The sequence below is a fragment of the Chionomys nivalis genome, chromosome 21 (genome assembly GCF_950005125.1).
Source record: "Chionomys nivalis chromosome 21, mChiNiv1.1, whole genome shotgun sequence".
NCBI lineage: Eukaryota > Metazoa > Chordata > Mammalia > Rodentia > Cricetidae > Chionomys > Chionomys nivalis.
Genome location: NC_080106.1, coordinates 7,164,367 through 7,191,004, shown reverse-complemented (window position 1 = coordinate 7,191,004; position 26,638 = coordinate 7,164,367). Strand labels below are relative to the sequence as shown.

At 49.3% G+C, this 26,638-nt stretch overlaps 1 protein-coding gene across 6 annotated transcripts in view; it reads right to left on the bottom strand.

Annotated features, from left to right (window-relative positions):
* Galns (galactosamine (N-acetyl)-6-sulfatase) overlaps positions 1-26,638 on the bottom strand; it is a 31,949-nt gene that overhangs the window by 3,641 nt on the left and 1,670 nt on the right. For 2 of the 6 annotated variants that reach the window (XM_057753642.1, XM_057753641.1), the window contains 12 exons: positions 22,117-22,240; positions 21,413-21,487; positions 20,678-20,780; positions 16,374-16,517; positions 14,851-14,917; positions 14,630-14,757; positions 14,114-14,253; positions 11,469-11,572; positions 8,456-8,592; positions 7,656-7,758; positions 2,317-2,438; positions 1,240-1,357 (listed from right to left, as the gene is read on the bottom strand). In XM_057753642.1, coding sequence (XP_057609625.1) covers positions 1,240-1,357; positions 2,317-2,438; positions 7,656-7,758; positions 8,456-8,592; positions 11,469-11,572; positions 14,114-14,253; positions 14,630-14,757; positions 14,851-14,917; positions 16,374-16,517; positions 20,678-20,780; positions 21,413-21,487; positions 22,117-22,240 — 1,365 coding nt within the window. Of the gene's footprint in view, positions 1-1,239; positions 1,358-2,316; positions 2,439-7,655; positions 7,759-8,455; positions 8,593-11,468; positions 11,573-14,113; positions 14,254-14,629; positions 14,758-14,850; positions 14,918-16,373; positions 16,518-20,677; positions 20,781-21,368; positions 21,488-22,116; positions 22,241-26,638 lie in introns of those variants that run through there. The other 4 variants (XM_057753639.1, XM_057753645.1, XM_057753644.1 and 1 more) reach the window with 4 other exon arrangements.

Sequence of the window (26,638 nt, the reverse complement as noted above, 5' to 3'; positions counted from 1 at the left end):
TTTGAATGGTTTGATGGCTGAGGAAGGACAACAGCTGCTAAAAGACACTTGATTACAAATGCTGCTAGATTAATAGAACATATATATTTTGAAAATTCTTTGACTTCAAATTTTAAGTCAAGACATGTTACTTTGGAGAACAGATTTTGCTTTTGTTTCCACAGGGAATGGGAGGCTGTGGATTCATTGTGGGTTAAGAAAAATCAGGTTTGATTAAGGAAGACCCCCTGAAAAGTCTACAATAGGATCAGATGGCCAGATGAGTTCTACATCCAGAACAGATTCAAGACTGCTAGCTGAGATGATCAAGAGTCACAGAATATTCCAGTTAGGACTTGACCATAATTCAAATTTTTCTTTAGGTCCCCATAAGATTATCAGCACCCCCGATTAGCAGGAAGTAGCCTACAAAACTACATCCACATTCCCAAAAAATGGATTATGGATGTTTTTCTTTTTTAGAGCGTTGATTACAAGTTGTTATGGATAATGGTCAGGAAGAAAGCTAAACAAAGGACATTAGATTCAGAGTTCTTGTTTAAAAGTGGGGGGGAAGTGCTGTGGGGCATTGGTCTTTTATCCTGTCACTTATATTACTTTTAATAAAATGCTGATTGGCCAGTAGCCAGGCAGAAAGTATAGGTGGGGCGACAATGATCAGGCAGAAAGTAGAGGTGGGGCAACAAGAATTCTGGGAAGAGGTTAGTTTGAGTCTGCAGTAGTGACCCAGATGCAGAAGAAGCAAGATGTGACTGCCTGCCAAAAAAGGTACCAAGCCACATGGCTAACATAGACAAGAATGGGCTAGTTTAAGTTATAAGAATTAATTAATAAGAAGCCCAAGCTACTGGGCCAATCAGTTTTAGAATAAAAAAAGTTAATAAGAAGCCTGAGCTAATAGGCCAACAAGTTTATGATTAATGTAGACCTCTGTATGTTTTTTGGGGGACTGAACAGCTGTGGGACTGGGCAGGACAGAAACCTCTGTCAACAGGAGGCCGTGCCCGGAACTGAACAAGGCTACTCACCCTCCAATAGTCCTCAGCAATAATGGGATATTGTGTGTTTCCCTCCCATACTGATTGGAACAATGATTTCCATTTTGGTGCTTGAATACACCTTGCCAGGCTGAGCTGCATGTGTACAGGGAGCCAAGGTGTCCTCATGGCATGGGACAAGCACACGTAGTCAACCACAGGCAAGCCCTGGCATGCATGCATGCATGCATGGACCACTCACCATAACAGCCTGATTACACACATTGAGCTGGGGCTGTCCAGGGACCAAGGACATCTGGTGCTGCTGGACAACCGGGGTGATCCTGCTGAGGGCATCCTGATATTCATCACTGGCAAAGCTGGAGAGAAGGCGGCTCTGGTTACAAGGCTATTGTGTCCAAGGTCAATCTGCTCCTGGCAGGCAGCTCAGGAGGTTCACAGACATTCTAGGACATGAAGTGGTCTAGTTTGGAAAGCCTGAGACCTCGTGTTGGTCTCTAGAGGTGGAAAGAGCAAGGGTGGCAGTCTGAAGTCAGAGTGGGCTATGGGCTCCCACCACGAGCCTCCCTGGACAGCTGTCTGTACTGTGAACTGCTCTCCTGTTGTCAGACTCCACAAGGGGAGGGAAATGAGGGCCTAGAAGCTGAGCCATGGCAGCGAGTCCTCCTCTGTTAATGCCAACATGACCTGTGTGTGATGAGAACCCAGAGTGTGGGTCGGACACTGGGCCTCTCCACAAGAACTGCCACAGCAGTGGGTACTATTTTGAAACATATACACATATGACACATGCTTTTTCCTTAGAAGGAACTGTCTTATGTTGAGAAGGGATCAGGTACAGATGGAGAGAAAACACATACAGCCGTAAAGTTCCAGCACAAGCCTCCAGCATTTGATTCATTTTTCACTAAGGTTAATGGAGCTGGGTGCACGCCTTTAACCCCAGCACTCAGGAGGCAGAGGCAGGCGGATCTCTGTGAGTTCGAGGCTAGCCTGGTCTACAGAGCTAGTTCCAGGACAAGCTCCAAAGCTACACAGAGAAACCCTGTCTTGAAAAACCACACAGCTGGACTGTCAGGGAACCTTTAGCTGAGTGTGAAGCAAACCATAGCACACTCACTGTGTGACGTACAACACACAGCACACACCACTGATATGCTCACAACGGAATAAAGAGGGCAGAGCCTGGGGCCATGTACATGCAGGGTGCTGAGCTCAGGCTGCAGACGAATCTCAGCTATCTGCAACTCAGGCTCTGACAAGCCATGGGCAGAGAGAATTCTGCATGTGAACCAAGTCCTCAGATTTCATGCCTCACCTGAGTGGGAATCTCTCCCCTGGGTCACGTCCCAGGTGGAAGATCAGGGGTAGCTCCGTGTGTTCTTCCTGGGTATGGGTTGTGACTCCTGAGACATTCTGACCAGGGCAGAAGTCAATGCCCTGCAACGAGAGGCATAGAGACCAAGTGAGCATCCTAGAGCCAGAGCCCACGCTGCAAGAGATGCCCTGCTGGTCCCGTTCCTCACACCATAGCCGGTGCTGCAGTGTTCATTGGTGGACTGGAGTCGGGTACAGTATGGCCACCTGGTTGAAGGGAAAGGCTTCAGGCTGACAGCTGCTCAGCAGCTCACTCTGGGTGTCCGCCCAAGTTTTCCTGTACCCTTTTATGGGAAAAAGCTTTTTACAGTAGTCTAGGAAGTTAGGCTGGGCATTTAGGAAGTAGAAGTAGGAATATGATGAGTTTGAAGTTAGTCTGGGCTACATGAGAGTCTCAAAACAAAATGAAACAGTCTGGGCAGTTCCATATCTTGACTTTGACCACTGGTTCAAAGGAGTGCTCCTGAGAACGCCATAAAGCTCTCAGTGTGAGGTTGGAGAGATGGCTCAGCGATTAAGAGCTACTCTTCTAGAGGAGCCAGATTCAATTCCCTGCACCCACATGGCAGCTCACAACTATCTGTAAATTCCAGTTCCAGGGAATCTGACACTCTCACACAGACGTGCATGCAGGCAATACACCAATGTACATAAAATAAAAAAGCTCTCAGTGTGTGGCCAGGGGGAACAGTGAGCCTCTCAGAAGGGGATGAGTCAGGATGGGTCACTAGACCAGAGAGGAAAAAGGACCTTTTGCTTGAAAGCTAAGAGACCCAGACCTGAACATGGAAGCTGAAGGCTACAAACAGCTGTGACCAAGAGACTCAAGAGAAGAGCACAGACTACAAATAACCCTGATTTTTGCATTCAGTAGTACAGAGAGAAGGTTGAACAAGTACTTATGTATGCAGCATGGAGCCAACCCCTAAGGCTTCTTGTGGGATAACTCGACTGCTGAAGCTATCTCTTCTAGTCACAGCTTGGTTCCACTACAGTGGTTCCTGTATGCAAGCTTGTCTTTTGCCTTCAACCTTCCCTCCCAGATCTCCTGGTTACTCTTTAGGGTGCACTGATGGGGAATGGGGAATGTCCCAAATCAAGCCTCCAACAGTCCTAGACAGAACTGTGAGGCAGGAGCTTACTCTAAGTACCGTGACTCAGGGGCCCTAGTACCAGCCATGTTGACAGTGAGAGACAACACTGTTCACATTTGACATGGTGGCTGGACTGAAAAGTGCAGCTCACTAACAAATGTCTCTAACACCTTATATAAAACCCCTGTGCTGGTGTTACAGTGTGCAGCTATATAAACCCCTGTGCTGGTGTTACAGTGTGCAGTTATATAAACCCCTGTGATGGTGTTACAGTGTGCAGTTATATAAACCCCTGTGATGGTTGTACAGTGGACAGTTTTTAAAACAGGGAGGCCATAGGCTATGAAGTTCCACATGCACTGAGCTGCAGAGACAAGTTGGAGGCTGGAAGGACAGGCTACCTTCCAATCAAAGTGGGCTCCAGAATCTGGGCCTCCTGGAGCGCCCTGCGGGGGGGGGGGGGGGGGGGAGGCAGGGACGGGACAACGATGACACACAAACACTGCACAGCAGGGAGCCACCGTTGTTAGCATGAAAATGTTAAACAGTGGAGAAGAACCCAAGTCTAGATGGAGCACATAAATTATAATTTGGAGGCAAATCAAATAAGCTATTTAATTAAGATCCCTCTAATTGGTCTAGGAGCTCTCTTACAGCTGCGTTGTCTGAGCGCCTCAGCCCGGGGCACTGGCAGGGAAGTCTGCCTGCTGTGCATTAAGCTTTATCGCCCCCACAGAGCTGGACTCTGGTCTGGCTCTAGAGGCACAGATGGACGGCACAGGCAGGATGCTGGAAATCAAACACTGATTGTGCAGAGGTGGTGAGGGACACAAACCCTCTGATTCACTCTCCAGGGAAACCTTCTGATGGTGAAGGTTCAGGTATGGTAGCAGCTGAAGTCTGAAGCTAGTCCACTGAGCAATCTGAGGCTGTTAAGACAATGCCAGGAATTCCAGGAATGAATGCAAAAGACCTGGGCTGTTCTCACACCTCATGTTAGCAGGATCGTGACCTTTTGCCTTTTAAAAACACCGCCCCCCCCCCCCCCCTTCTAGCTGGGCTTCAGTTCTAAAAGCCAGATCATGGGAACTCAGAACAACTGCAGTTTAAATTAAAAAAAAAAAAAAAAAATCAGCTAATTAAAAAAAGAAAGAAAAAAAAAAGCTGGGGAAGTAGTGGTGCACACCTTTAATCCCAGCACTTGGGAGGCTGATCTCTGTGAGTTCAAGACCAACCTGACCTACAGAGCAAGTGCCAGGACAGGCTCCAACACTACACAGAGAAATCCTGTTTCAAAACAAAACAAAAAGATCTGGGTTGCGGTGGCACACACAATCCTGGCATTTGGGAGAGAAGCAGAGGCAGGCAGATCTCTGAGTTTGAGGCCAGTCTAGTCACAAAGTGAGTTCCAGGACAGCTAGGGCTACACAGAGAAACCCTGTCTCAGAAAAACCAAACCAAATCAAAACAAAACAAAAAAAAAACCTGCTCCAAATGGGTCTGGCACCCTTGTCCATCTCTGTATTTTCTCTTCACTTCCCACCAGGCCTGACTGGTTTCTAGCACTGGGTTGCGAGGAAGGGATGTTAAAGCTCCCACCGAAGGGTGGGGCCTACTTGTCACTGTATCGAGGACCTGCCCATTAGTCTATATCGAACAATCACACCAAGGAATCCTGGGTTCCACTGGTCCCAGGACCAATTAGGAAGTGGAGCAGGCTAGCCATTCAAGTGACCTGGAGTAGGGTGTGCAGGCTATAGTAGGAAGTGGAGCAGGCTAGCCATTCAAGTGACCTGGAGTAGGGTGTGCAGGCTATAGTAGCCTCGGTGTTCTGATGGAAGCTCCACCCTGACCCCTGGCATCCATATAGCCAAAGAGTCTGGGATGTTCTGGTGGAAGTCCTACCCCAAACCCCCTTCTTCATCTCTCTCCAAACCCTGCTGCATCTCAGAAAGCCCATCAAATGAGCACGAGCAAGGAACTCAGGACTGCGAGGGGTGCACCCACACACTGAGACAATGGGGATGTTCTAACGGGAACTCACCAAGGCCAGGTGGCCTGGGTCTGAAAAAGCATGGGATAAAACCGGACTCGCTGAACATAGCGGACAATGAGGACTACTGAAAACTCAAGAACAATGGCAATGGGTTTTTGATCCCACTGCACGTACTGGCTTTGTGGGAGCGTAGGCAGTTTGGATGCTCACCTTACTAGACCTGGATGGAGGTGGGTGATCCTTGGACTTCCCACAGGACAGGGAACCCTGATTGCTCTTTGGGCTGACGAGGGAGGGAGACTTGATGGGAGAGGGGGAGGGAAATGAGAGGCGGTGGCGGGGAAGAGGCAGAAATCTTTAAGAAATAAATTAAAAAAAAAAAAATGACCCCCTCCCCAGAGATGCTCAAGACCACTACCACAGGGTTTAAACTGCCCTCCAGAAAACAGACTCATGGTTTTTTGATCTCTCTTCCCCATCTCCTTCCTCGGGGGGTGGGGGGTGGGGGGGTGGGGCAGAAGATCATCCAGGAGTGTTTTACCCATTAAACCTGGGGTTTTTCTAATTCAGTTTGATTTGGTCTGATTGGATTGCTGTGTTGGCGGAGAGGCTTATAAAGTGCAGTAACTTTTCACTCAGGCCTGGCCTTAGAGCAAGAGTGGGGCCAAGGTACAGAGCAACCCTAGTGGGATAGCCATATAGACTCTAAATAAGCCTTCTTCTCCCTATGTGTTTGCCATCAGGAGGGAACAGTGAGCAGACCCATGATTTCTAGCCCGTGGACTTGTGTCCCAGGGGCAGCTCAGATGGCATGAATTTGTCCTTCGTGGGATTCCTCCTCAGCTTCAAAACAGCATGTGGAGACCCTCGCATCTGAAAGGAGAGCACCGTGTACAGGGTGCAGAGGAGCTTGTGACAGCAGGAGTTCCCCACAGGCTGACCCGCAAAACTATGCGGGTGACATAAGGCCAAGAAGCCAGGGCCTATGTTAGTGGCACAAGACCGATGCTGGCTCTTCTGGGCCTAGCTGTAACCTTTAACAGGTGACCCACTGTATAGACCTCAGGTCTCTATGTAACATGGGCCTCTCAGTTTAAGATTAAGAGGGTGGGATTGATGGACCCCGGTCTCCTGGCGTGACTGGAGTAGGCTAGGAGCCAACTTGTTTTTGGTCGTGGTGTTTCATCACAGCAAGAAGAATCCTGACTAGAACAGTGTTGACGGCACAGCAGGCCAATGTTTAGGACGGCCCTGAGGCAGTATGGGTCGGAAAGGGGATGGACAAAACATGAGTTTTGGACATTGTCCTAGGCTGCCCCAAACTTCTAAACAAGGCACTGGGGAGTCATGCCTTTGAGTTATGGCCACATGTCCACCTGGGTATATGCTGTTTACCTGCCCAGCTAAGCCTGGCATCCTGCCCAGCCCAAAGCCCTGAATAGCTGGAGCCTCCTGAGCTGAGACATTTGTGGTTTGCGTCCTAGTTGGTTCAGAATGTTCTAGTATTTGGTTTTTCATTAAGTAAATGTCTTCCCTATTAAGGCACATTAGTAGGTTTTCAAGGGTTTAAAGACCTTGCAAAGCCTGGGGGGATGGAGGGGGTAGGACCAGCAGCTCGCAGGACATAAGGTCTATGGCAGGCCCGCATGGGCCAAGGAGCCAGCAGGAGCCTAGGGTATATGTGGGGTGGCACTTCAGCTTCAGACTGCGAACAAGCACAAAGATGTAGATATGGGTGCTGCCATTTGTGGGTATTAGCATCTGGGCGTGGGCAGGCCACCGCCCGTCCGGCTAGTCTTGGAAGGAGCAAGAAATGGGGCGCTAAGGAGAGGCTTAGGGGCATGGTAGATAGTGGGGCGCTCTGCCTGAACCTGGGCCTTGTGCTCTCTGAAGACCCCCTATTAAGGCAGGACGTTCCAGGAGAGTATTTGTCCCCTAGTGTCTTTCTCTGTAGGATACCTCTCATATACCCCTAGCATTCCCAGGGAGCCCAAATCACAGGAGAGAAAGAAGTGTGCCTAGCCTTTATCCCTGGATACCTGCACATGATAACTGAGAATGGGTAGGGCCCACAGGGCCACATGAAGAAGGGAGGCTGTAGAGCCATGGTACCTCCCCTGGTGGTAGCTTAGAAGTAGATAAATCACGGTTCTCCAGGAATCTCCCAGGCTTGTACTCAGGGGCCTGTACCTGTATGAACTCCTCCCAGGAGTTGGTCCAAGTCCAGAAGTGTGCCTTGTACTGGCCAAGAGTGACTGCCATCAGTGTGTTGCCACGGTAATAAAATATGGGCCTGTTATGTTGAGGAGAGAAAGAATCATGACCAAGTCCACGTATTCATGTGTGGGGCTCTGGCTGGGGAGTGGTGAGCTGCCCATGCAGGAATCAGCTAATACTTTAAAGATGTACTAAGGTCTCATAGTGCAAAAGGTAGGAGGGGTGGGGGTGAGTGGCTCAGTAGAATGCTTTCCTAGCAAGCATAAGGTCCTGGGGACCCACATGGCACTGTGTGTGTGTGTGTGTGTGTGTGTGTGGTAGCCAACAAGGCTATAGGGATTGGCCCAAGTCATTCCCTGCTTGTTTTGGCCTTTGGTGAGGCAAAGCCAGGCCCTAGGAGGTTGGGCTGGCAAAGGAGTTGAACTGGTGACAATGATCCTCCTCCTCCTTCTTGGAAATCAGATGGGTCTGGAACTGGAAGAAGCCCCCCTCCCAAGCCTTAAGATGCTTTCCTAAGAGTCAGGGTTTCCTAGTGTCCCAATGGACCCAGGCTGGTTTCCTTCCCAGGCGCATATAAGGGTCTAGCTACGAGGTTCCCCGGTCCCATCTTGTCTCCCTCTGTTCCTGCATCTATACTTCCTTCCTTCCTTCCGTATGGGTCATAGCTAGTCAATGAGGAAGTTATAGCCTGTGAGCAGCTCTGGGCCCCATCATGAAGAGTGGGAGCAAGGTAGGTAGGATTGGGGCTGAAAAGGATGTTGTGTAGTACCAACCTGTCTATCACGTGGCCCTGGAGCATGGTGGGGAGTAGGTTAAGTCCGTCGATTACCCTGTCACTAGGTGGGTTCAGGCCTGCAAGGGACAGGCTGGTGGTAAAGAGGTCCATGATGCTTCCCAGCTGGCGGCTGACCTGAAATAGATGTAGTACTCCTTTGAGGCGTCCTGAGCAGGTGGTGTTGGGGGGCTGGAGCCTGAGGTGCTGAACACCCGGTTCTCCTCTGGGTCAGCAGGTATGCACACATGCTCCAACATGTACATATCTGCCACATACCATAGGGGGAGGTGGGTCACAGCCAGGATTGAGTGAAGTCACGGGACTCGTGGGTGGCAAAGGGAATTTAGACTGCATATTTGACCCAGAGTCAGGTCACATTCATGCCCCACTTTCGCTACACGTGGATCGGCTGTCATAGCTAGACCCAGAATGCTAGCAGCTCCTCCTGACTCTTTTTTTTTATAATTTATTTTTTATTCACTTTAAATAATTTATTTTTATGTCATGTGCATTCATGTTTTGTCTGCATGTATGTCTGTGTGAAAGTGTCAGATCTACTCCCTGCTTGGCCCTCATTCAGTTGTGCCAGCTGGAGAGACTGGTGAATAAACCTTGAACAAACCCGGCCAGACCTGACCGAGGAACCTCTGTTCCCCTACGGTTTGCTGAAATCCTCCACCTCTGTGTTGAAACTCCAGCCCCTTACTGCATTGCCTAACCCATCGCCCGCATCCTGATAGCTTGGGGGCGGAGCAGTTTCTAAAGATAAAATGGCCTTATTTGGACAAACAGCTCCAGAAGAGACCCTTGCAATCTGCACGTATTCTCGTACCTAACTCCTCATTCCCAAACCCCACAACCTCCCCTATAAAAGATCCCAACCAGCTCTCCCCGCCCCCACCCTGTAGACCCCTCCTTCACTGTCTGTTGAAGTTGGTCAGACTCTTTCCTGCCTTTTGTCTCTTTACTCTGTACCCCCAAATCTAACAGACATGACTTACCATATAACAGGTCCCTGACTGACACGGACACTCTTCTATAGAGTCTGCCTGGGAATGGGACATTCTTACAGATGCCAGTCCCTACCTACGGCAGCAGGGGAACAGCAAGGGCCTTCTGAGTGGTTCACGGTCCCTTCTAAGTATTTCCCTCCAAAAAAGAGGGGATGTGGTTGCAGATCCAGAAACTTAAATCATTTGGAAACAAATAAGAGAAGGGAGCACATCCCTGGTTGAGGGATTGAAAGGAGGGGATCTGATGGCGCTGAGCACAGGGAGCTCTGAGTGATACAGTACTCAGCAGCAGGAGGTTGCTGTGAGCTCTTCCAGATGAAGCTGCATCAAAGGCTGCAATTATACCCCTGCTGCCAGGTGCTAAGTATCTGCTGCAGGGCGGATGAATGTCGGGGTGTTTTAAGTTATTACGGAGCACACAGCGTGAATCCCATGGAAACCCATTCCAGTTTGTTGTCTTATGGGAAGCATGGTGAAAAGAAAGCCATAGCTCTGGAGCGCTGCTCTTTCTCCCCTCAGAAGGCAAGGCTGTGTGCCTTTGACTCCAGTGTCAAACCTCGTTTCTCCTCAGCTGGTGCCAGAGGGCACCTGGCAGGAATAGCTGTGGAAGCAGATGCTCTGAGCCCAATGGACTTAAGTTCAGTGGGCTAGGCATCCCTGGCCCACAGGCAGCTCCAGCTCCCTTTTCCCAGTTACCTCTCTGTGCTTTGCCAGTACCAGGTGGGAGTGGGGTTTAACCTATGATTGGTTATGGCTCCTCATGGTGGAACAAAGGCCATACCAAGCGTCTCTTCCCTGGAAATCCTCATGAATCTCCTGTGTCTCCATTCCTCACTCAATGATAACTGGCTCAGTGCTCCCACAGCTACACAAGAGCTGGGAGCGATGGCCTTAGGAAATGAAGAGTTCCCTCTCATCCACAGGTGCAGCTGTGGGCCAGGTCCCTTTCATACGGGTTAGATGGTCATGGCCAGTCTGCGTGTCCATTAGGATCCCAGTAGCCGTGTTTACTGCCATGGACACTCTGTTCTACAGAGGGAGTTGGCCAGACGACAGGCAGGCCTGTTCGACAAACTGTGAGATCCACCAACCTGTGGTGCTCTGGTGATTAGTGTGACCTGGAGTTTCATATCAAGAGGCCATAGGCAGAGGGAGTGAGGTGCAGAGGCTCAAACAGGTCTAGGTTTAGAAGCAAGATACTGAGGATAAGTCCCAGTTGTTGCTGGGGACACGTGGAGACTATCCAAAGCATGGTGAGTAGGAATGGAGGTCCCGTCTGGATGACTGGGGGTTGCTGCCAGTTCTGCCATTGTAGCTGGCAGGCTGGACAGGTGACCTCGCTGGGCCTCACTTTCCTAATCTGTGCAGTTAGAGGGGAGGGTAAAGACTGTCTGGCAGAGTGACAGCCACAGGGACATTTGCATTTCAATCCCTGGACTCTGTGGCTATAGGATCCCACACAGCAATAGGCACGTGAGACAGCAGGTGGGATAGAGGATATGCATCATCTGGCCTCTAGCAGGAGGCTGGCCTGTACTGTCCACGCAAGCGGTATTTGTTACAGTCAGCTGTCCTGTCCGCCCCTAAGTATATGGAGGCTGCCACTGCAGGGTGAACTGAGGAACCCAGAGGGACACTGTCTTCAAGATCACTAGGGAAAGAGGCCAGCTAAGGGACAGCGATCTCAGCAGCAAGCACTTCGTGTGGGGACTACAAGTTCCAGACGGGATTCTTACATAAGGGGCGGCCTACCTGGGGCCAAAGCTTGGGGGTGAGGGTGCTGCCTGATATGAAGGTGGCCAGATTCATCCACTTGAGGCCCACCTCTGGTCTTTGCCACAAAGACATCAGGGTCCCACGTAGGGCTGCAGCTGTCCCTTGTGGTAAGTTCACAGAACATGGGCAGTTAGTTGACTACAGAAGCCTCCTTATCACCTGGACACTGATGCCCCAGAGACCTTGCAGGAGATATAGCTTCAGTGTGCAGTGCTGACTTACCTGGCCTGCAGCAATGTGCCCTGGCCACCATGCGACCGCAGGTTCCCTCATCCCACCTTCAAATGTTGTCTGCTTCCCACACAGGAAGGGACCATTGCTGCCACCTGAGGACGAGAGTCACCACCTATCAATTTCAAGAGCTCAGGGCTCAGATCATCTGGGGAATCAGGGACACACAGCACCCCTGGTGGGCAATCTTGACTTTTGAACTCCTGGTTAGGCACATTTGAGTCCTGAGGCCATCACAGGGACAAAGAACCAAGAGGAGAGGTCAAGCTGCAGTCAGGAAACCTGGGTGGCTCTGATCCAGACAACTAAGATGCTCTGGCTACAGCTTTCTAGAGAGAACTGAAAATTCTTGCCTCACTAGGAGCCACCAGCCTCTATCTGCAGTCACTGCTCAGAAACAGGAAAACGGCCACTGGCGCTTTTGAGTTAGTGTTCTTAGATGCTAATGTTCCCAGGCATCATGTACTGGGGAGGGTCCCACGGTGTGTGGGGCAGGGGTACACAGCTATATTTTGAAGCTGCTAGCTCCTGAACAAGCCTGTGAGAAGCTGGTAGGGGCAAAGCCCCTTTACGCCTCTACCCTAGACACAAGGAAGAAATCCAAGGTCTTGGAGCTGGGTGGGCCTGTTCCACAAGGATAGATGCCATAGCATGAGCGGCTGAGACTCTACCTCAGGCCCCAAAACACAGAGGGAGGGAGAAACAAAGTACTTCCCCGGTGAAACTCAAACAGGACTCTCATCCATGGGAACGGCAGTCACTGTGCTCTGCAGCTCCCGTGGAATCCTGATTCTTCTCGTATGCAGCAGACACAGCAGTGTAAGCCCCAGCAGCAGCCCTCTTCACCTCCCCAGGCTAATGGTATGGACAAGAAACAAGCATGGCTACCCATAAGAAGAAAAGTTAGGTAACAAGAAAGCTCTCTGGGGGAGGATACCTGGGCCTGAAGGGGATCATATTCTATTTTATTGCTAATACTTCTTCTCCTCCTCCTCTCTTCTTCCTCTCTCTCCCTCTCCCTCTCCCTCTCCCTCTCCCTCTCCCTCTCCCTCTCTCTCTCTCTCTCTCTCTCTCTCTCTCTCTCTCTCTCTCTCTCTCTCTGTTTTTCAAGACAGGTTCCTCTGTGTAGCCCTGGCTGTTCTAGAACTCACTCTGTAGACCAGGTTTAGCCTTGAACTCAGAGATCCGCATACCTCTTCCTCCCCAGTGCTGGGATTAAAGATGTGTGCCACCACCGCCCAAATCTATTTCTACTTTTCTTAAGCTAGGTATGGAATGTGGATTCTTTTTTTTTTTTAATGTTTTCTTTATTATTTATTATGTATACAGTATTCTGCTTGCAGGCCAGAAGAGGGCACCAGATCTCATTACAGAAGGTTGTGAGATACCATGTGGTTGCTGGGGATTGAACTCAGGGCCTCTGGAAGAACAGGCAGTAGTACTCTTAACTGCTGACCCATCTCTCCAGCCCCCTATTTTTCCACTTTTTATAACAAGTTGGAGCATAGACTTGACAGACTCCAGGAACTTTTGTCATCTTTATGGCCACCATCTTCTACCCTAGGTTCAGGATGACTCTTGCCCTCTAATCTACCACACATGAGAGCAGCTGCCAAGGTCTTAAGGTCACAGTTAGAAATGATACCATTTTCCTCTGCCTAGCCCCTCCCATCTCTTAGAGTTGGCCAAATAGGTAACAGTTGATCTCTGGCTATCTGCTGGAGGTGATGGAGGCTTGCTCTTTCCTCTCAGACGTATGTAGAAAGTTTGAATGAGAACTAAGGTCATTGTGGATCACATATCTGGGCATCAAGAACCTCTAGGTCAGCCTGGCTAGACTCGATGGTCTTTTCTATTGTCAAACCAGCTTTTCCTTGGTTTACGAGGCTATACTGGGTTTCTTTACCTGAAACCGGGAAGCCTCCAGGACCCTGGGTGGCAGGACTGACTGAGCCACCTGGAGGTAGCGGAGCCCAAACTGCCTAAGGGCAGTACAGGATGAGGAGACTGTTGTGCCCTCAGCTGTGACAGGTAGCTTCATGTTAATAGTTGAGCCCTTGCAGCACTGTGGGTGACTATCCCAGGTTCATCAATTGGACAGCTCCCAAGACAGGATGTTTTTCCTGCCACCTCTGTAGTAGCCAAACAAGCTCTACCCTAGCACCACCAGGTATTCTGCCAAAGCCTTGGCTGCCAAAGTCTCCTTAGCCTGAGGCTGCTGGAAACTGGCTTCTTGCAGGTAAGGACCATCTCGAGACAGCATCTCCTCCCCATGACACTTGCCTGTTCCTCTCTCTCAGGATTCAAATTTATGTGAACCCAGGCCAGGCCTGAGTCAGTAGGGTCAAGACCTTGCTGCTAGGTACTCTATTCTGGGAGGTTTCAGTCTGTGACTGCCTTCTTCTTCTTCTTCTTTTTTTTTTTTTTTGGTTTTTTGAGACAGGGTTTCTCTGTAGCTTTGGTGCCTGTCCCAGAACTAGCTCTTGTAGACCAGGCTGGCCTCGAACTCCCAGAGATCCGCCTGCCTCTGCCTCCCGAGTGCTGGGATTAAAGGCGTGCGCCGCCACCACCACCACCCGGCTATGACTGCCTTCTTGTTACTGACCTGGGGCAAGAGGACAGGAAACAGAACTTGCCTTCTTTGGGAGCAGAAATGAGGGCTGCACCATTATCGGATGTGAAGAAGACAAATGTGTTCTTACTGATGCCCAAGTTCTGCAGAAGGCTCAGAATTTTTCCAACACTGTCATCTATTTCCCGAACAGCATCACCATACCTGCAGGGGAGGAGGACATTCTATCAGGCAGCTGAGGGCATTAGTGTGACCTGAACACTAATCTTTTCACTTTGGAGGTGAGCAGCGGGGCAGCTAGCTGCCTCTCAAAGGGAAGTCCCAGCTCATTTTCAAATGGTTCATTGCAAACAAAGCCGACATAACCACTACAACTTTCCTCTCATCACTGATGAGGAAGTCATATCTTTCTTTTACGGTGCTGGGGAATGAAACCCCTGGGGGTTCAATGGCCTCATGTATGCTAAGCAATCTTCACAACTAGAAAACATCCCAGCTGCTTTGGAGTTCCCATAATGCTCCAGAGCACCCACCCAATGATACTGAGCAAACTGAAGGCCCCAGTGGGGCTTACACTTACCGCCCTCGGTGGCTGGTACCCAAGAAAGGTCTTGAGGCATAAACTGGCGCATGTGTGGCGTCGATGGCCCAGTAGAGGAAGAAGGGGTTCTGCCTTGCATGCTGAGTCCTGATGAAGTCTAGAGCTTCCTGTGGGAATAGCCTCCATTCTCCTCTGCTTCATCCCTCTGCTTCCCCAGCATCTTCCTGCCTCTTTGCTTTGACCAGCCTACTAGGTCTTACCTGTAAGTAGATTTGGGTGAGGTTAGCTTCCCCGGTCTTCAGGTTAATTGGGAATTCTTCATAAAATCTGAAAGCAAAAATCAGAATTTAGTCAGAGGGGCTGGAGAGATGGCTCAGAGGTTAAGAACATTGCCTGCTCTTCCAAAGGTCCTGAGTTCAATTCCCAGCAACCACATGGTGGCTAAAAACCATCTGTAATGAGGTCTGATGCCCTCTTCTGGCCTTCAGGCATACACACAGACAGAATATTGTATACATAATAAATAAATATTTTTTTTTTAAAAGAATTTAGTCAGAAAAGCCCCTTCCTTAATTTCAGTCGGGAATGTTCCATGAGCTCACACAGCTCTTAGGTGAAGGTCCTGTCTGACGTGACAAGGCTCTGATGGCCCCAGCATGTACGATGAGTGTAGAGCAGGTGTGTGTGCTGTAGAGATGAGACAAGGTCTGAAGGTGCAGCTAAGGGCATAGGCTTTAAAAATAAATGCATGTGTATATGTGTGTATAGGTACACATGTAATGCAGGTGTGCATACAGTGGGTGCACACGGATGTAGAGGATGGAGGACAATCTCCTTGAGATGGGTCTCTCTCTTTCTGTCTTACTGAATTTTTTGGAGATAGGGTCTTACTGTATAGCCCTGGCTAGGCTGTGTAGACCAGGCCAGGCTGGCCTCACACTCACAGAGATCTGCCTCCTTTTGTGTCCCAAGTGCTAGTACTAGAGGGGTGCGCCACCATGCTGGGCCAGAGTCTCTTATTGGTTTTGAACTCATAATTAGGCTGGTGGGCTAGTGAGCCCCAGGGATCCTCCTGTCTCAGCCTCCACAGCACTGGGGTTACAAGGGCATGCCATTCTTCCCAGCTTTTTACACTAGCACTGAGGACTGGACTAAGGTCCTCAGGTTTGTGAAGCCAACACTTTATTGACTGCAGGGATGACTGTCACTGTAGATATAAGGCACTCCTTTTTAAAAGGGCAGTGTTTGGTTCAATCTTTAGGTGCTGATATAAGAACTTCCACCCAAGGAACAAAGGAGGAAGGAAAAGAAAAATTAAGCAATCAAAATTCAAGAAAGGTGAGTCAGCTTGACACCAGAGCTACAAGCTGGAGGCACGCGTACAAGGCCTGATCCAGGTGGGCTCCCTCCAGAGTAGATATCTTTCTGTGTAACAATGGGCAGTCCCCGGACTCTCACGTCAACTTAGCCCCACAATCTCCTCTCTTGTGTGCAGCTAATAGGCCAACTTAGTGCCTGAAGATGATGGTTACCCCACCAAGAGGGTACATGGGTCCTAGATCCTCCAAAATATAAGCTAAGAGCACACCTTGGATGCAGGAGGACTTTTGAGCACATATCTGAAAGGAATTTATAACTCTGGAAAGGTTAGAAACGGCCTCAGGTGAGACTCGGGAGGGCCTGGGAAAAACTGCCTAAGAAGCAGAGATCTCACTCTCAACTCATAGGATACCAGATGCTGGTGGGTGGTTCAGGAGGGAAGGGAAAGGGCTCTGTCTGTTACCTGCCGACCATCTCCCAGTCCCTGTACACGGGGATGTTGGGCTTGACCTTGTTGTCGTAAGGTCCAAAGTGACAGTTGGGGGATCCAAACCACTCATCAAATCCATGTTTCAGGGGGTGGAACTGGGGTCTGTGACCTAGATGCCTAGAAACAGGAACCAGGACACATCAGAGACCCCCCCTCAACTGGGGACATTCCAATGTTTTGATCAACAACAATCAGTCACCATCACAATTGCAAACCATATAAGCAGCCTGTAGCACCCCACCATGGTCTAGACACACCTAGATACAAAATGTCAGACCTCATTTCAAGGAGGAGCACAGGAACCATTGCCATCCCAGACGATGCTAGTGTCCAGAACTCTAGGCATATCCAAAGGCATCCAAGCATAACTGGGGGTATTTCAGTAAAGCAGAATGTCCTGACCAAGCCAAGGGCTTCCAGGCACAGCCGAGAGTGTCCCAGCACAGCCAATGGCATCTGGGCACAATGAGACACAAAAGAGGGTTTAGGGGTCCCCTCAGTATCTGAAGGATAATGCATGGAGAGAAATCTCCCAGATGCCTTGAAAGCAGCTGGATGCAAGCGCCCATTTCAACTATCTCTAGGCTCTAGCAGTTTCCCCTGCCTTTCTTTACCCTCAGGGACACTCCAAGGACTGTGTTGTCCCTTGGGTTTCTAGTCAGGCAGGTCACGGCTCCATCTGTTAACACAAAAGCCAGAGTATTACCCCAGCTAAGGGAAATCACCAGGAAGGTGGCTGGGTGGGAAGACAATGCAGTGCTTAGGACTGTCCCCTCATCCTCAGAGGCCAGGGCATGAGCAAAAAAGAATATGGCAATATGCTTACTCTGGTAGAGTGCAAGCTATGCGGAGACCCAGAGAAGGGTCCACAGAGGGAAGCTTCACAGGGTAAAGGGCCTTAGGAAAAGCTGCAGGATCTCCCCACCCCATGCCAGGTATTACCCCATGCTCTCCCATCTGCTATGTACACTGTAAGGATTTGTCACTCGTATTGGTTTAATAAAACGCTGATTTGTCAGTAGCCAGGCAGGAAGTACAGGCAGGGAAACCAGACTAGGAGAATTCTAGGAAGAGGAAAGGAGAGACGCAGTCACCAGTCAGATGGAGAGAAAGCAAGAGGAGAATGCCTCACTAATAAAAGGTACCAAGCCACGTGGCTGACATAGACAAGAATTATGGTTTAATTTAAGTTTTAAGAGCTAGTTAATAATAGGTCTGAACTAATAGGCAAAATAGTTTATAATTAATATAAGCCTCTGTGTGTTTATATGGGACTGAATAGGTGTGGGACCAGGCAGGAAGAAACTTCCGTCTACATCCATCCTGCCTCCTTTTCTTTCAGGGACACTTAATCGTATTTACTCCATCCACTAGTAACCACAGGAAGGCTGCTGAGAAGTGCCGCTATCCCAGCTCCAACTCTAAGCATCAGTGGGTCAGCAGTCCAGAGGTATCCCTGCAGGAGAGCCTGTCTTTTCCTGGGGACTCCAGCTCCTACCAGCTCTTTAGAGCACATGCTAGTCTACCAGACTCCAAACCATGCTATGTGTGCCATTATCATCCAGCCTGGGACACAAACCTGTTTATGTGTGTTGTACACGCACACCTGCAGAAAGCCTTTTTCAGGTATAGCTTTCAATACAGCATCCCTGAGGGGAGTATCCTTTTCCCAGCTGTTCTTGGGATAGGCTATCTTCAGGGGGCTCCACCTCGACCTTTCCTCCATGTACAGAGTATGTAGATCTGAGGTTACCATTCCGTGGGTAGGGCGAAAGGGCAGCAGAGAAGTTGTGGGGGATAACTGGATGGTCATCAACTCTTCACCTTCAGAGAAGAACACCTGTCTAGAACTCAGTTTCCACACCCGCAGAGGAGACTGGCACAGCATGGTTGGCTCTGCAGTGCTTGGTCTGCCTAATGGCTGCACACAGTGAACCGTTAGAACTATTCTCCGACCTTCACATACTCAGTCTATGATCACCCCTTTGAGGACTAGTGCACCACTATGGTGCAATGACATCTCAGATTATGTCAGCCTGCATTACATCCTCTGTGTTGCTGTGCTCTCAGGCCCACTACAAGGTATTTGACCTTTCCGATTACTGCAGAACAGATGGGAGGACCCTTGTGTCCATGTCTCTGTGTAGGAAAAGCACAACCAGTGCCCTGCCTGGACACAGTTATAATCCTGTGCACTTGGTCCTAACAGTGGTTGGTACTGACCAGCAGGCGAGCAGGACTGGAGAGTGGGCTGGTGGTCTCCTGAGATTTGTGTTCCAGTCGCATTCACCCACAATTGGCTGCTGACAGACCCCGCAGTCTACTTGCAGGAGTCTAAACTCCGTGTCCATGCAGGACTTGGTGAGGGAAATGAAATCTAGACCCTCTGTGTCAAGGTCAACATAAAGGGCACAGTACTGACTATAGCTGATAGCCCTGGACTAAACCCTGCTCATAGAAGAGATCTGCCTCAGCTGTTCCTCTTGGTCACCTCTTTCCTATCAGAAGTCATCCAGGAAGAGGAGTAGCTCTGTGGAAACTTGCTTCCTGCTCAGCTTTGGCCCCCTGTCCCCGACAGTTGGAAGCTGTGGACCTAGCAGAACTGTCAGGTGAGACACAGGCATCTCTGGTTACTGTAGGACCTCCGGCTCTTTGCCTGCCTCTACCATGGTTTCATGGACTTCCTTGCCAGCTGCTTAGGATTGTGCAGATGAGGAGGGACTTGATGCCTGTCAGCTCTTCTCTGCCACCATCCCCTTGTTATGGCTAGGTTTCATTTTTTGCTTGAATGATGACAAATGTTTCTTAGGCTCTGGGTTGCCTGGATCTCCTAGTATCAGGTTTTCCACTGCTGTGACTCACAACAGAGTCAGAGAAACCATTCCCAAGGGGAGCCATGAGTGGGGCCATGAGCAGTGAGGAGGCCTGCTTGGCTTCGGACTGGGGAGAGCCCTATCGGGGGGGATCACGGGATGTTGTGGATAAATGAGATGAACGTCAGAGCTAGAGACCAGCCACCATGAAGCTACAGGAGCCATTATTGACGTGATTGCTCATCTCACGGACTCAGCCACCTGCTGCTCCTTCCCTGCTCCTACCTAGCACTGGCTTCTTTGACAGAAGCCCTCTGGCGAATGACAAACTGTCTCATCTGTATGCAAGAATGAGGTTGGCTCATTAGCGGCATTTTGCTGTGACCACAAGCATGGGTGGGGCAGAGATGATGGAAAGTGTGGTGGGAAGGAGGGAGGATGAGGACAACTGAGTGCTTGCTCAGTGTCATGCTGAGATGCTCGGCTGGAGGCTGGTGTCTGAGCTCCTGCTGGACTAAGGACCCTGACTTTTTAGTTTAGTTGAGCCAGGGTCTCTCTATGTAGCTTTGGCTGGCCTGCAGCTATGCAGACTAGGATGGCTTCAAACTGTCTCTGCTCCCGAGTGCTGGGGTTAAAGGTGTGCTCTACCACATTCATCCACTTCCTGACTTTAAATACCATGCTCTTTTTTTTTAATTTTACAAAAAGATATATTTACTTTTACTTTTATTGTGTTTTACTTGCATGCAAATCTGTGTACTATACGTGTGTCTGAAACACCAACTTTTTTTTTTTTTTTTTTTTGGTTTTTCAAGACAGGGTTTTGCTATAGTTTTGGAGCCTGTCCTGGAACTAGCTCTTGTTGACCAGGCTGGCCTCAAACTTACAGAGATCCGCCTGCCTCTGCCTCCCAAGTGCTGGGATTAAAGGCGTGTACCACCACTGCTGGCTGAAACAGCAAGTTCTTAAAAGATGCCGGGCGGTGGTGTCACATGCCTTTAACCCCAGATGGATTTAAAAAGAAAGTTCCCTCAAAAAGATTATAGATGGGGTTGGAGAGATGGCTCAGTGGTTAAGAGCATTGCCTGCTCTTCCAAAGGTCCTGAGTTCAATTCCCGACAACCACATGGTGGCTCACAACCATCTGTAAAGAGGTCTGGTGCCCTCTTCTTGCCTGCAGACATACACACAGACAGAATATTGTATACATAATACATAAATAAATATTAAAAAAAAAGATTATAGATGGTGCACAACTATAATCTCAGCATGTGGAAGATGAGGCAATGGATCATGAAACCAAAATCAGTTTGAGCTACATAGTGAGACCTTGCCTCAGAAAACAAAAAAATCACTACAAAAATCTAAATGGACTTGGAATCCCATTTCTACTTCTTCTAAGAAGTTCTCATTTGGAAAGACCTGGGCAGAAAAGACCTGCCCAGAGGGAGGTCCAGGACTCACCACTTGCCCACGATCTTGTTGGTATAGCCTGCCTTCTTTAGGAGCTCAGGTAGGAGGAGTTCTGAGTCAGGGATGCCACCCATGATCTCCTGAGGTGTGTAAGCTGGAAAAACAATACTGCATTAGAAGTAATCACGTGTCTGTAATGGATATACACACTGCCCCATCAAGGTGGACAGGCAGGACTGTGGTCAGGACAGGTACACTTCCCAAGATACTCCAGGTACTCTCCAAGTTAGCACCAGCATGGTGGGGACGGTGTAATGCTGCCCCTTCCTCCCACCTGTCTCTCACATCTTCAGTCTGGTTTGCCATTTGACACCATGCTGTTCCCTATAGGCTGTGATCCTGGTTCTTCCCACAGTCCTTTTCTTCAAGGCCACTTGAAATCCCATCTTATCTGGGATAAGGACCCTATCCTTAGAGAACCTATCCAAGCTCTTGAGCTTGTTTCTAGAGCATTCCCTGCTCTGACCTGAAACCTCATGGTTTTCCTAGTGGAGTAGGAGGGTACCGTGCAGTGCTTGAGGTACCTCAGCCCCAGCTTGGTTTTCACTGGGCCACTTCAGGGAAAAAGTCTGTGACATGGGGTCTGTACTGTGGTAGTCGGTTCCACCTTAGGCTGTCTTTATTTACTGTTCCAGACCCCAAACCTCTCACACTAAGGCCTAGGACACCAGCTTTCCCTTACCTAGACAGAGGTACCTGCAGGGTGGCGGGTGAGGGGTGGCATACCGTTTCTTGCATGCGCATTGGATGTGTAGAAGCCATTGCGGATGGGCAGCCGTCCCGTGAGCAGGGCTGCCCTGGCTACATGGAAAGATAAAAACAGACATTGTGAAACAAATCTAGTAGGCCCCCAGCCAGCTCTGCAGTGCCTCCCATGTGCACAGCCCCTGGGATGTGCCTGTCATGAGTGCATCAGGGTGACATTGAACTGTTGTGTTTCAGTCTCCTCTAGCCTCTGGACTGAAGAAGTCAGGCAGTGGGAGATGGCCCAAAGGCCTGATGACAGCTGGCAGTTTATATAGCAGGCCCTGCTACTCAGCTCTGTTCGCATGCTCAGTCTCCAGACTCTGGGACAGCCACCAGACTGTGGGCCCCTATGGCCTGCCTCCTATCGACCCCTCACCCCACCCACTGCTCTTACTTAAGGTCAGCACTTCTGTAAGCACCAATGTAATAACAGTGACATTCCTTGGGAAGAGGACATGGCCTCACTACCTCTCCATTACACCCATGTCCTGTGACCAGGAAGTACAGACAGTACTCTGAGGGCAATGTGGCAGTTCTGGGAGACAGTGACATAGTCCTCACTCTACCTGCAGCCTTCCTGAAGCCTGAGAAAAGGCTGCTCTACCTAGATTAGGGTTAGAGGGGCATACATGGAAGACTCTGCTGGCTAACTGGGTTCGGGATGGAGGGCAGCAGCAACTTACATGGTGAGCACAACGGGTTGGCAGAATAGAAGTTTGGGAAAAGCATGCCCTCTATAGCCATCCGGTCCAAATTTGGGGTCTCTCTGGAAGGCTCTCCATTAACACCCAGGTCACCCCAGCCCATCTGCAGGGAAGATCAAAGAGATGAGGAGTGAACCCTTCCAACAAATGGCTCTTTTGTTCCAAGGAAGAGCCATTGAGTTTGCCCAAACCTTGGCAGATTCTGTGAGCTGCTCCAGGGCTTACTAGGAATTTGCGGGCTCTCGCCTCTACATCAGTTTGACCACCACCAGGAATATATCTGCATTTGCCTTCCTCCCCAGCTGAGATCAACCTCTGTATGCTCCTAGAGTCTTGGTATCTAAGAATACACATCTATTTTCAGCATAAAACTGTTATGCAAATTTAGATTTCAAAAGCAAGTGGTGAGGTTGCTCTGAAAGCTGAGCCTAGAGTTACCGCATGGCCTAGCAGCCTGGCTCACTGTACCTTACAGAACTGAAAACTCACGCTCCAGGACTACATGAGTGTCCGTGGCAGTCTGATTCCAACCATCAAAGGCTAGAGCCAGTCCAAGTGGCCACCAGATGATGGACGAACAAGCTGTAGGTTATAGTGTCTGGGTGGAATTGTATTTTTCCAAATTCATGACCATCTGGAGCTCATGAGTCTGACCTTATTACACTTCCACACTGGAATGTTATTCAAGGAAACCTGAACCCGTGTGTCTAGGCCGTGATCACTCAGATTTGGCTCAGAATAAACTCTTACTCCCTTTGAGATGTAAACTGTGCTTTGAACCAGCTGTGGAAAACTCTCATTGGAGGAAGGACATGCAGTCAGCTCCCAGCTGTGGCTCACCACAGTGGAGGATGGCAAAGCAGTTAGACAAGACAAAGGCGAGGACGGACAGGTGGCAGTGGGAGAGCTAGACCAGGCGGCTTCCAGCCTCCTGCCCCCAGGGCTGGAGGTTCAAGCCTGCTTCCCCCAAGGTCAGGTTGTGACAGCACAAGTGGGTGGAAGCAACCAGAGGTTTAGGATCTAGAGTTCTCACTTTGGGCTGGCTGGTCTTGAAGACGTGTACCTCACACACACCAAGATGACAGATACACAGGGGGATAAGATAACTAATTAGATATTAGCAGGCCTAGAAGTTATTGGGGATGGATCCTTAACAATCAGCTTGCAAAACCAAAACCTGAAGTTGTGGGAGGAATGGCCAGTTCACAGAATGTGACTAGAGTTGTATTTATGTTTTGGTTGTGAGCCTAGCCCCTAACGGCTGAGCCATCCCTCCAGGCCTAGAGTTGTATTTATGACCCTGGGTAGAGTCGTGACATTTAGAGAAGTAGGCATATACAATTTTTGTCTTTGTGATATAGTGTTGTCTTCTACAAAGTTCATGTTTAAGAATTACAATCAGTCCCAGCACTCGGGAGGCAGAGGCAGGCGGATCTCTGTGAGTTCGAGGCCAGCCTGGACTACAAGAGCTAGTTCCAGGACAGGAACCAAAAGCTACGGAGAAACCCTGTCTCAAAAAATCAAAAAAAAAAAAAAAAAAAAAAAAAAAGAATTACAATCAGTTACAAAAACATGACAAAAATATGTTTTAAGTAAGTTTATGATTTTTGTGTTGGGCCAAATTTATGGCTATACTTGCTACACAAGACTGCAGGTTGGCATACCTAGAAGAGCTGGACGTTTTCCTTCCTTCCTTCCTTCCTTCCTTCCTTCCTTCCTTCCTTCCTTCCTTCCTTCCTCCCTCCCTCCCTCCCTCCCTCCCTCCCTCCCTCCCTCTCTCCCTCCCTCCCTTCCCTCCTTTCCTTCCTTTCTTTTTTTTTTTGAGACAGGGTCTCTCTGTGTAGCCCTGGGTATTCAGGTACTCACTCTGTTCTCTTAACCTCTGACCCATCTCTCCAGCCCCTCAGGTATTCTCACTCTGTAGACCAGCCTGGCCTCGAACTCAAAGATCTGCCTGTCTCTGTCTTCTGAGTGCTGGGACTAAAGGTGTGTGCCTCCACTGATGGCTAGGACCAAAGCTTATTTGAACTTGGGTCGTATTTGTCCTTCTCTGTTCCACTCAGCTCCCCATGTCAGGGAGGATTATGTGGAAAGCCATCCGAGGCACTAGGCCAATGAGCCTGCCCATACTTCCAGCCCATACTTGCCTCCAATGACCATGAGTAGTGTGCTCTGCAATGGTCCTTTCTGGTCATTGTCCAGTCTCATCCTTTGAGTATGCTCTGTGCTACAATGGTCCCTGTGACCATTGCCTACTCTCACCCGTGAGAGCAGCAGTTCATAGGTTTGTAATAAACGCTACCTATCTCCTACTCTAGTCTATATGCCTCATCTGAATTCTTTCCACAGAGATCCTAAGGGCTGAGGAGTCAAGGAGAATCCAGAGTGAGATTGTGGTGAAACGGGGAGGTGGTGTTTCATATGAATCCAGATACCTATACACTGCTTAGGTACAAGAAACTGCTCTTGGGCTGGAGAGATGGCTCAGTGGTTAAGAGCATTGCTTGTTCTTCCAAAGGTTCTGAGTTCAATTCCCAGCAACCACATGGTGGCTCACAACTATCTGTAATGAGGTCTGGTGCCCTCTTCTGGCCTGCAGACATACACATAGACAGAATATTGTACACATAATAAATAAATATTTAAAAAAAAAAAGAAAAAAAACCGCCCTTCCCAGGCGAGGATACCCAGATTCCAGTGCCCACTAAAGGCAACATCCTACAATGACCTTCCTGAGGACAGCACTCCAGCTGCTCATGATATGACCAGGGCAGGACAGGACCATGGTCAATCAGTCCAAAGTCAGTGGCAATCCTTAAAGAATTTAAGCTAGAGACAATCTTAGACAATCAGACAGTTATCAAGTCTGGAGCTTGGAGCCATGTCATTCTAGGTAAGCCAGACAGACATAAGCACATGTTACAGATTCAGACATGATCAGCTTGGCAAAGGCAGCTATGCAGAGCAAAGGGAGGGGTTTGCAGAAGAAAAGGGACTAGTATGGAAGCTCCTGTGCTGCTGAGGCTGTCCTTATCTGCCACCTAGGGGGCACCTCAGAGCCTTTTCCCCTTGTGGCATCCTTGCTTCTTCTGCCACAGGCACCCTGGAATAGGTCGAGTATGAACCCAGGAGGCCTCCCCACCCAGGGTGTCCTTTCCAGAGGTGGGTCCAGCTGTTGCACAGTGCAGCGTATTCTTCTCACCTTATGCTTCGAGTGGGCCAGAGACAGCCAAAGCCACCGCCCCACTAGGACTGCTGACAATAGGGTAGATGAACTGGGAGTCGCCTAGGGCTGTCATGAGGCTATCATGGGGCCACCAGGGGCCAGCTTACAGACAGCGGCCTTATGAAAGCGGAAGCCTGGAACCACCTGCTTTAAGCCAGCGTGACCTAGTTGGTAAAGCCAGGGATTCCCAGTTTTGCTGAAGTCGAGTTCGTTTTCATTTGTATGCATCAAAAGTCCCTATATGACAAGAGCCAAGGTTTGCAAAATGTTCTGGGCCAGCCCCAGGGTATTCAGGATATAGGTGGTGGGGGTTCCTAAGCAACCACCTTCAGGTAAACTAATCTGGTGCTAGTCACATCCATTATCCAAAACCCCTCTATTCGTCTGTAGCCATCCAAAGGAAATGCACACTCAGCCTTACATGTAACTCCACGTTTTCTAGTTCCAGATTAGAAAAGTCATTAGGCTACTAGATGCAGTGGCTCATGCTTGCAATCCTAGCACTGGGGAGGCAAAGGCAGGACGATTGCGTTGAGTCTGAGGCCACCTTGGGCTACAGAGTGAGTTTCAGGCCAGCCAAAACTGCACAGCAAGAACATGTCTCAAAAAAACCAAGCAAGGGGCTGGAGAGATGGCTCAGAGGTTAAGAGCATTGCCTGCTCTTCCAAAGGTCCTGAGTTCAATTCCCAGCAACCACATGGTGGCTCACAACCATCTGTAATGAGGTCTGGTGCCCTCTTCTGGCCTTCAGGCATACACGCAGACAGAATATTGTATACATAATAAATAAATATTTAAAAAAAAAACACCAAGCAAGCAAGCAAGCAAACAAACAAACAAAGAATAAAAGTGAGTAGGCAAGGTGAAGGCTAACAGTACATTTCCCTAACTCAGTTATCCAAAGTCTATTATTTCAACACTCTTCAGTAGCCTAATGGAGGGGTAGGAAGGACCTCTCGCTCCTCACAGGCTCTCATTTGGAAAGGAGAGAGCAGAAAACCGACAAGTGTCTGAGCAAACCAACCAATAAACCAACAAACCAAGCCAGTGTGATTTGGCTCTAAAAGGTCCTAATACCGAAAGGCACTATATCACAAAGCCTGCCACCAGCCACCAGAACAGGAGCCAGAGAAGCCGGGCACCCAGAGTGTGAATTAGTCACGGTCCACACAGAATGGGGAGCTGGAAAGAAACATTCAAGGTTTCCTGCAGTGGATTCTGGGTAGTGGGATCATGGAGTGGACTTTTCAGGCATATAATTTTCTTCATAATAAA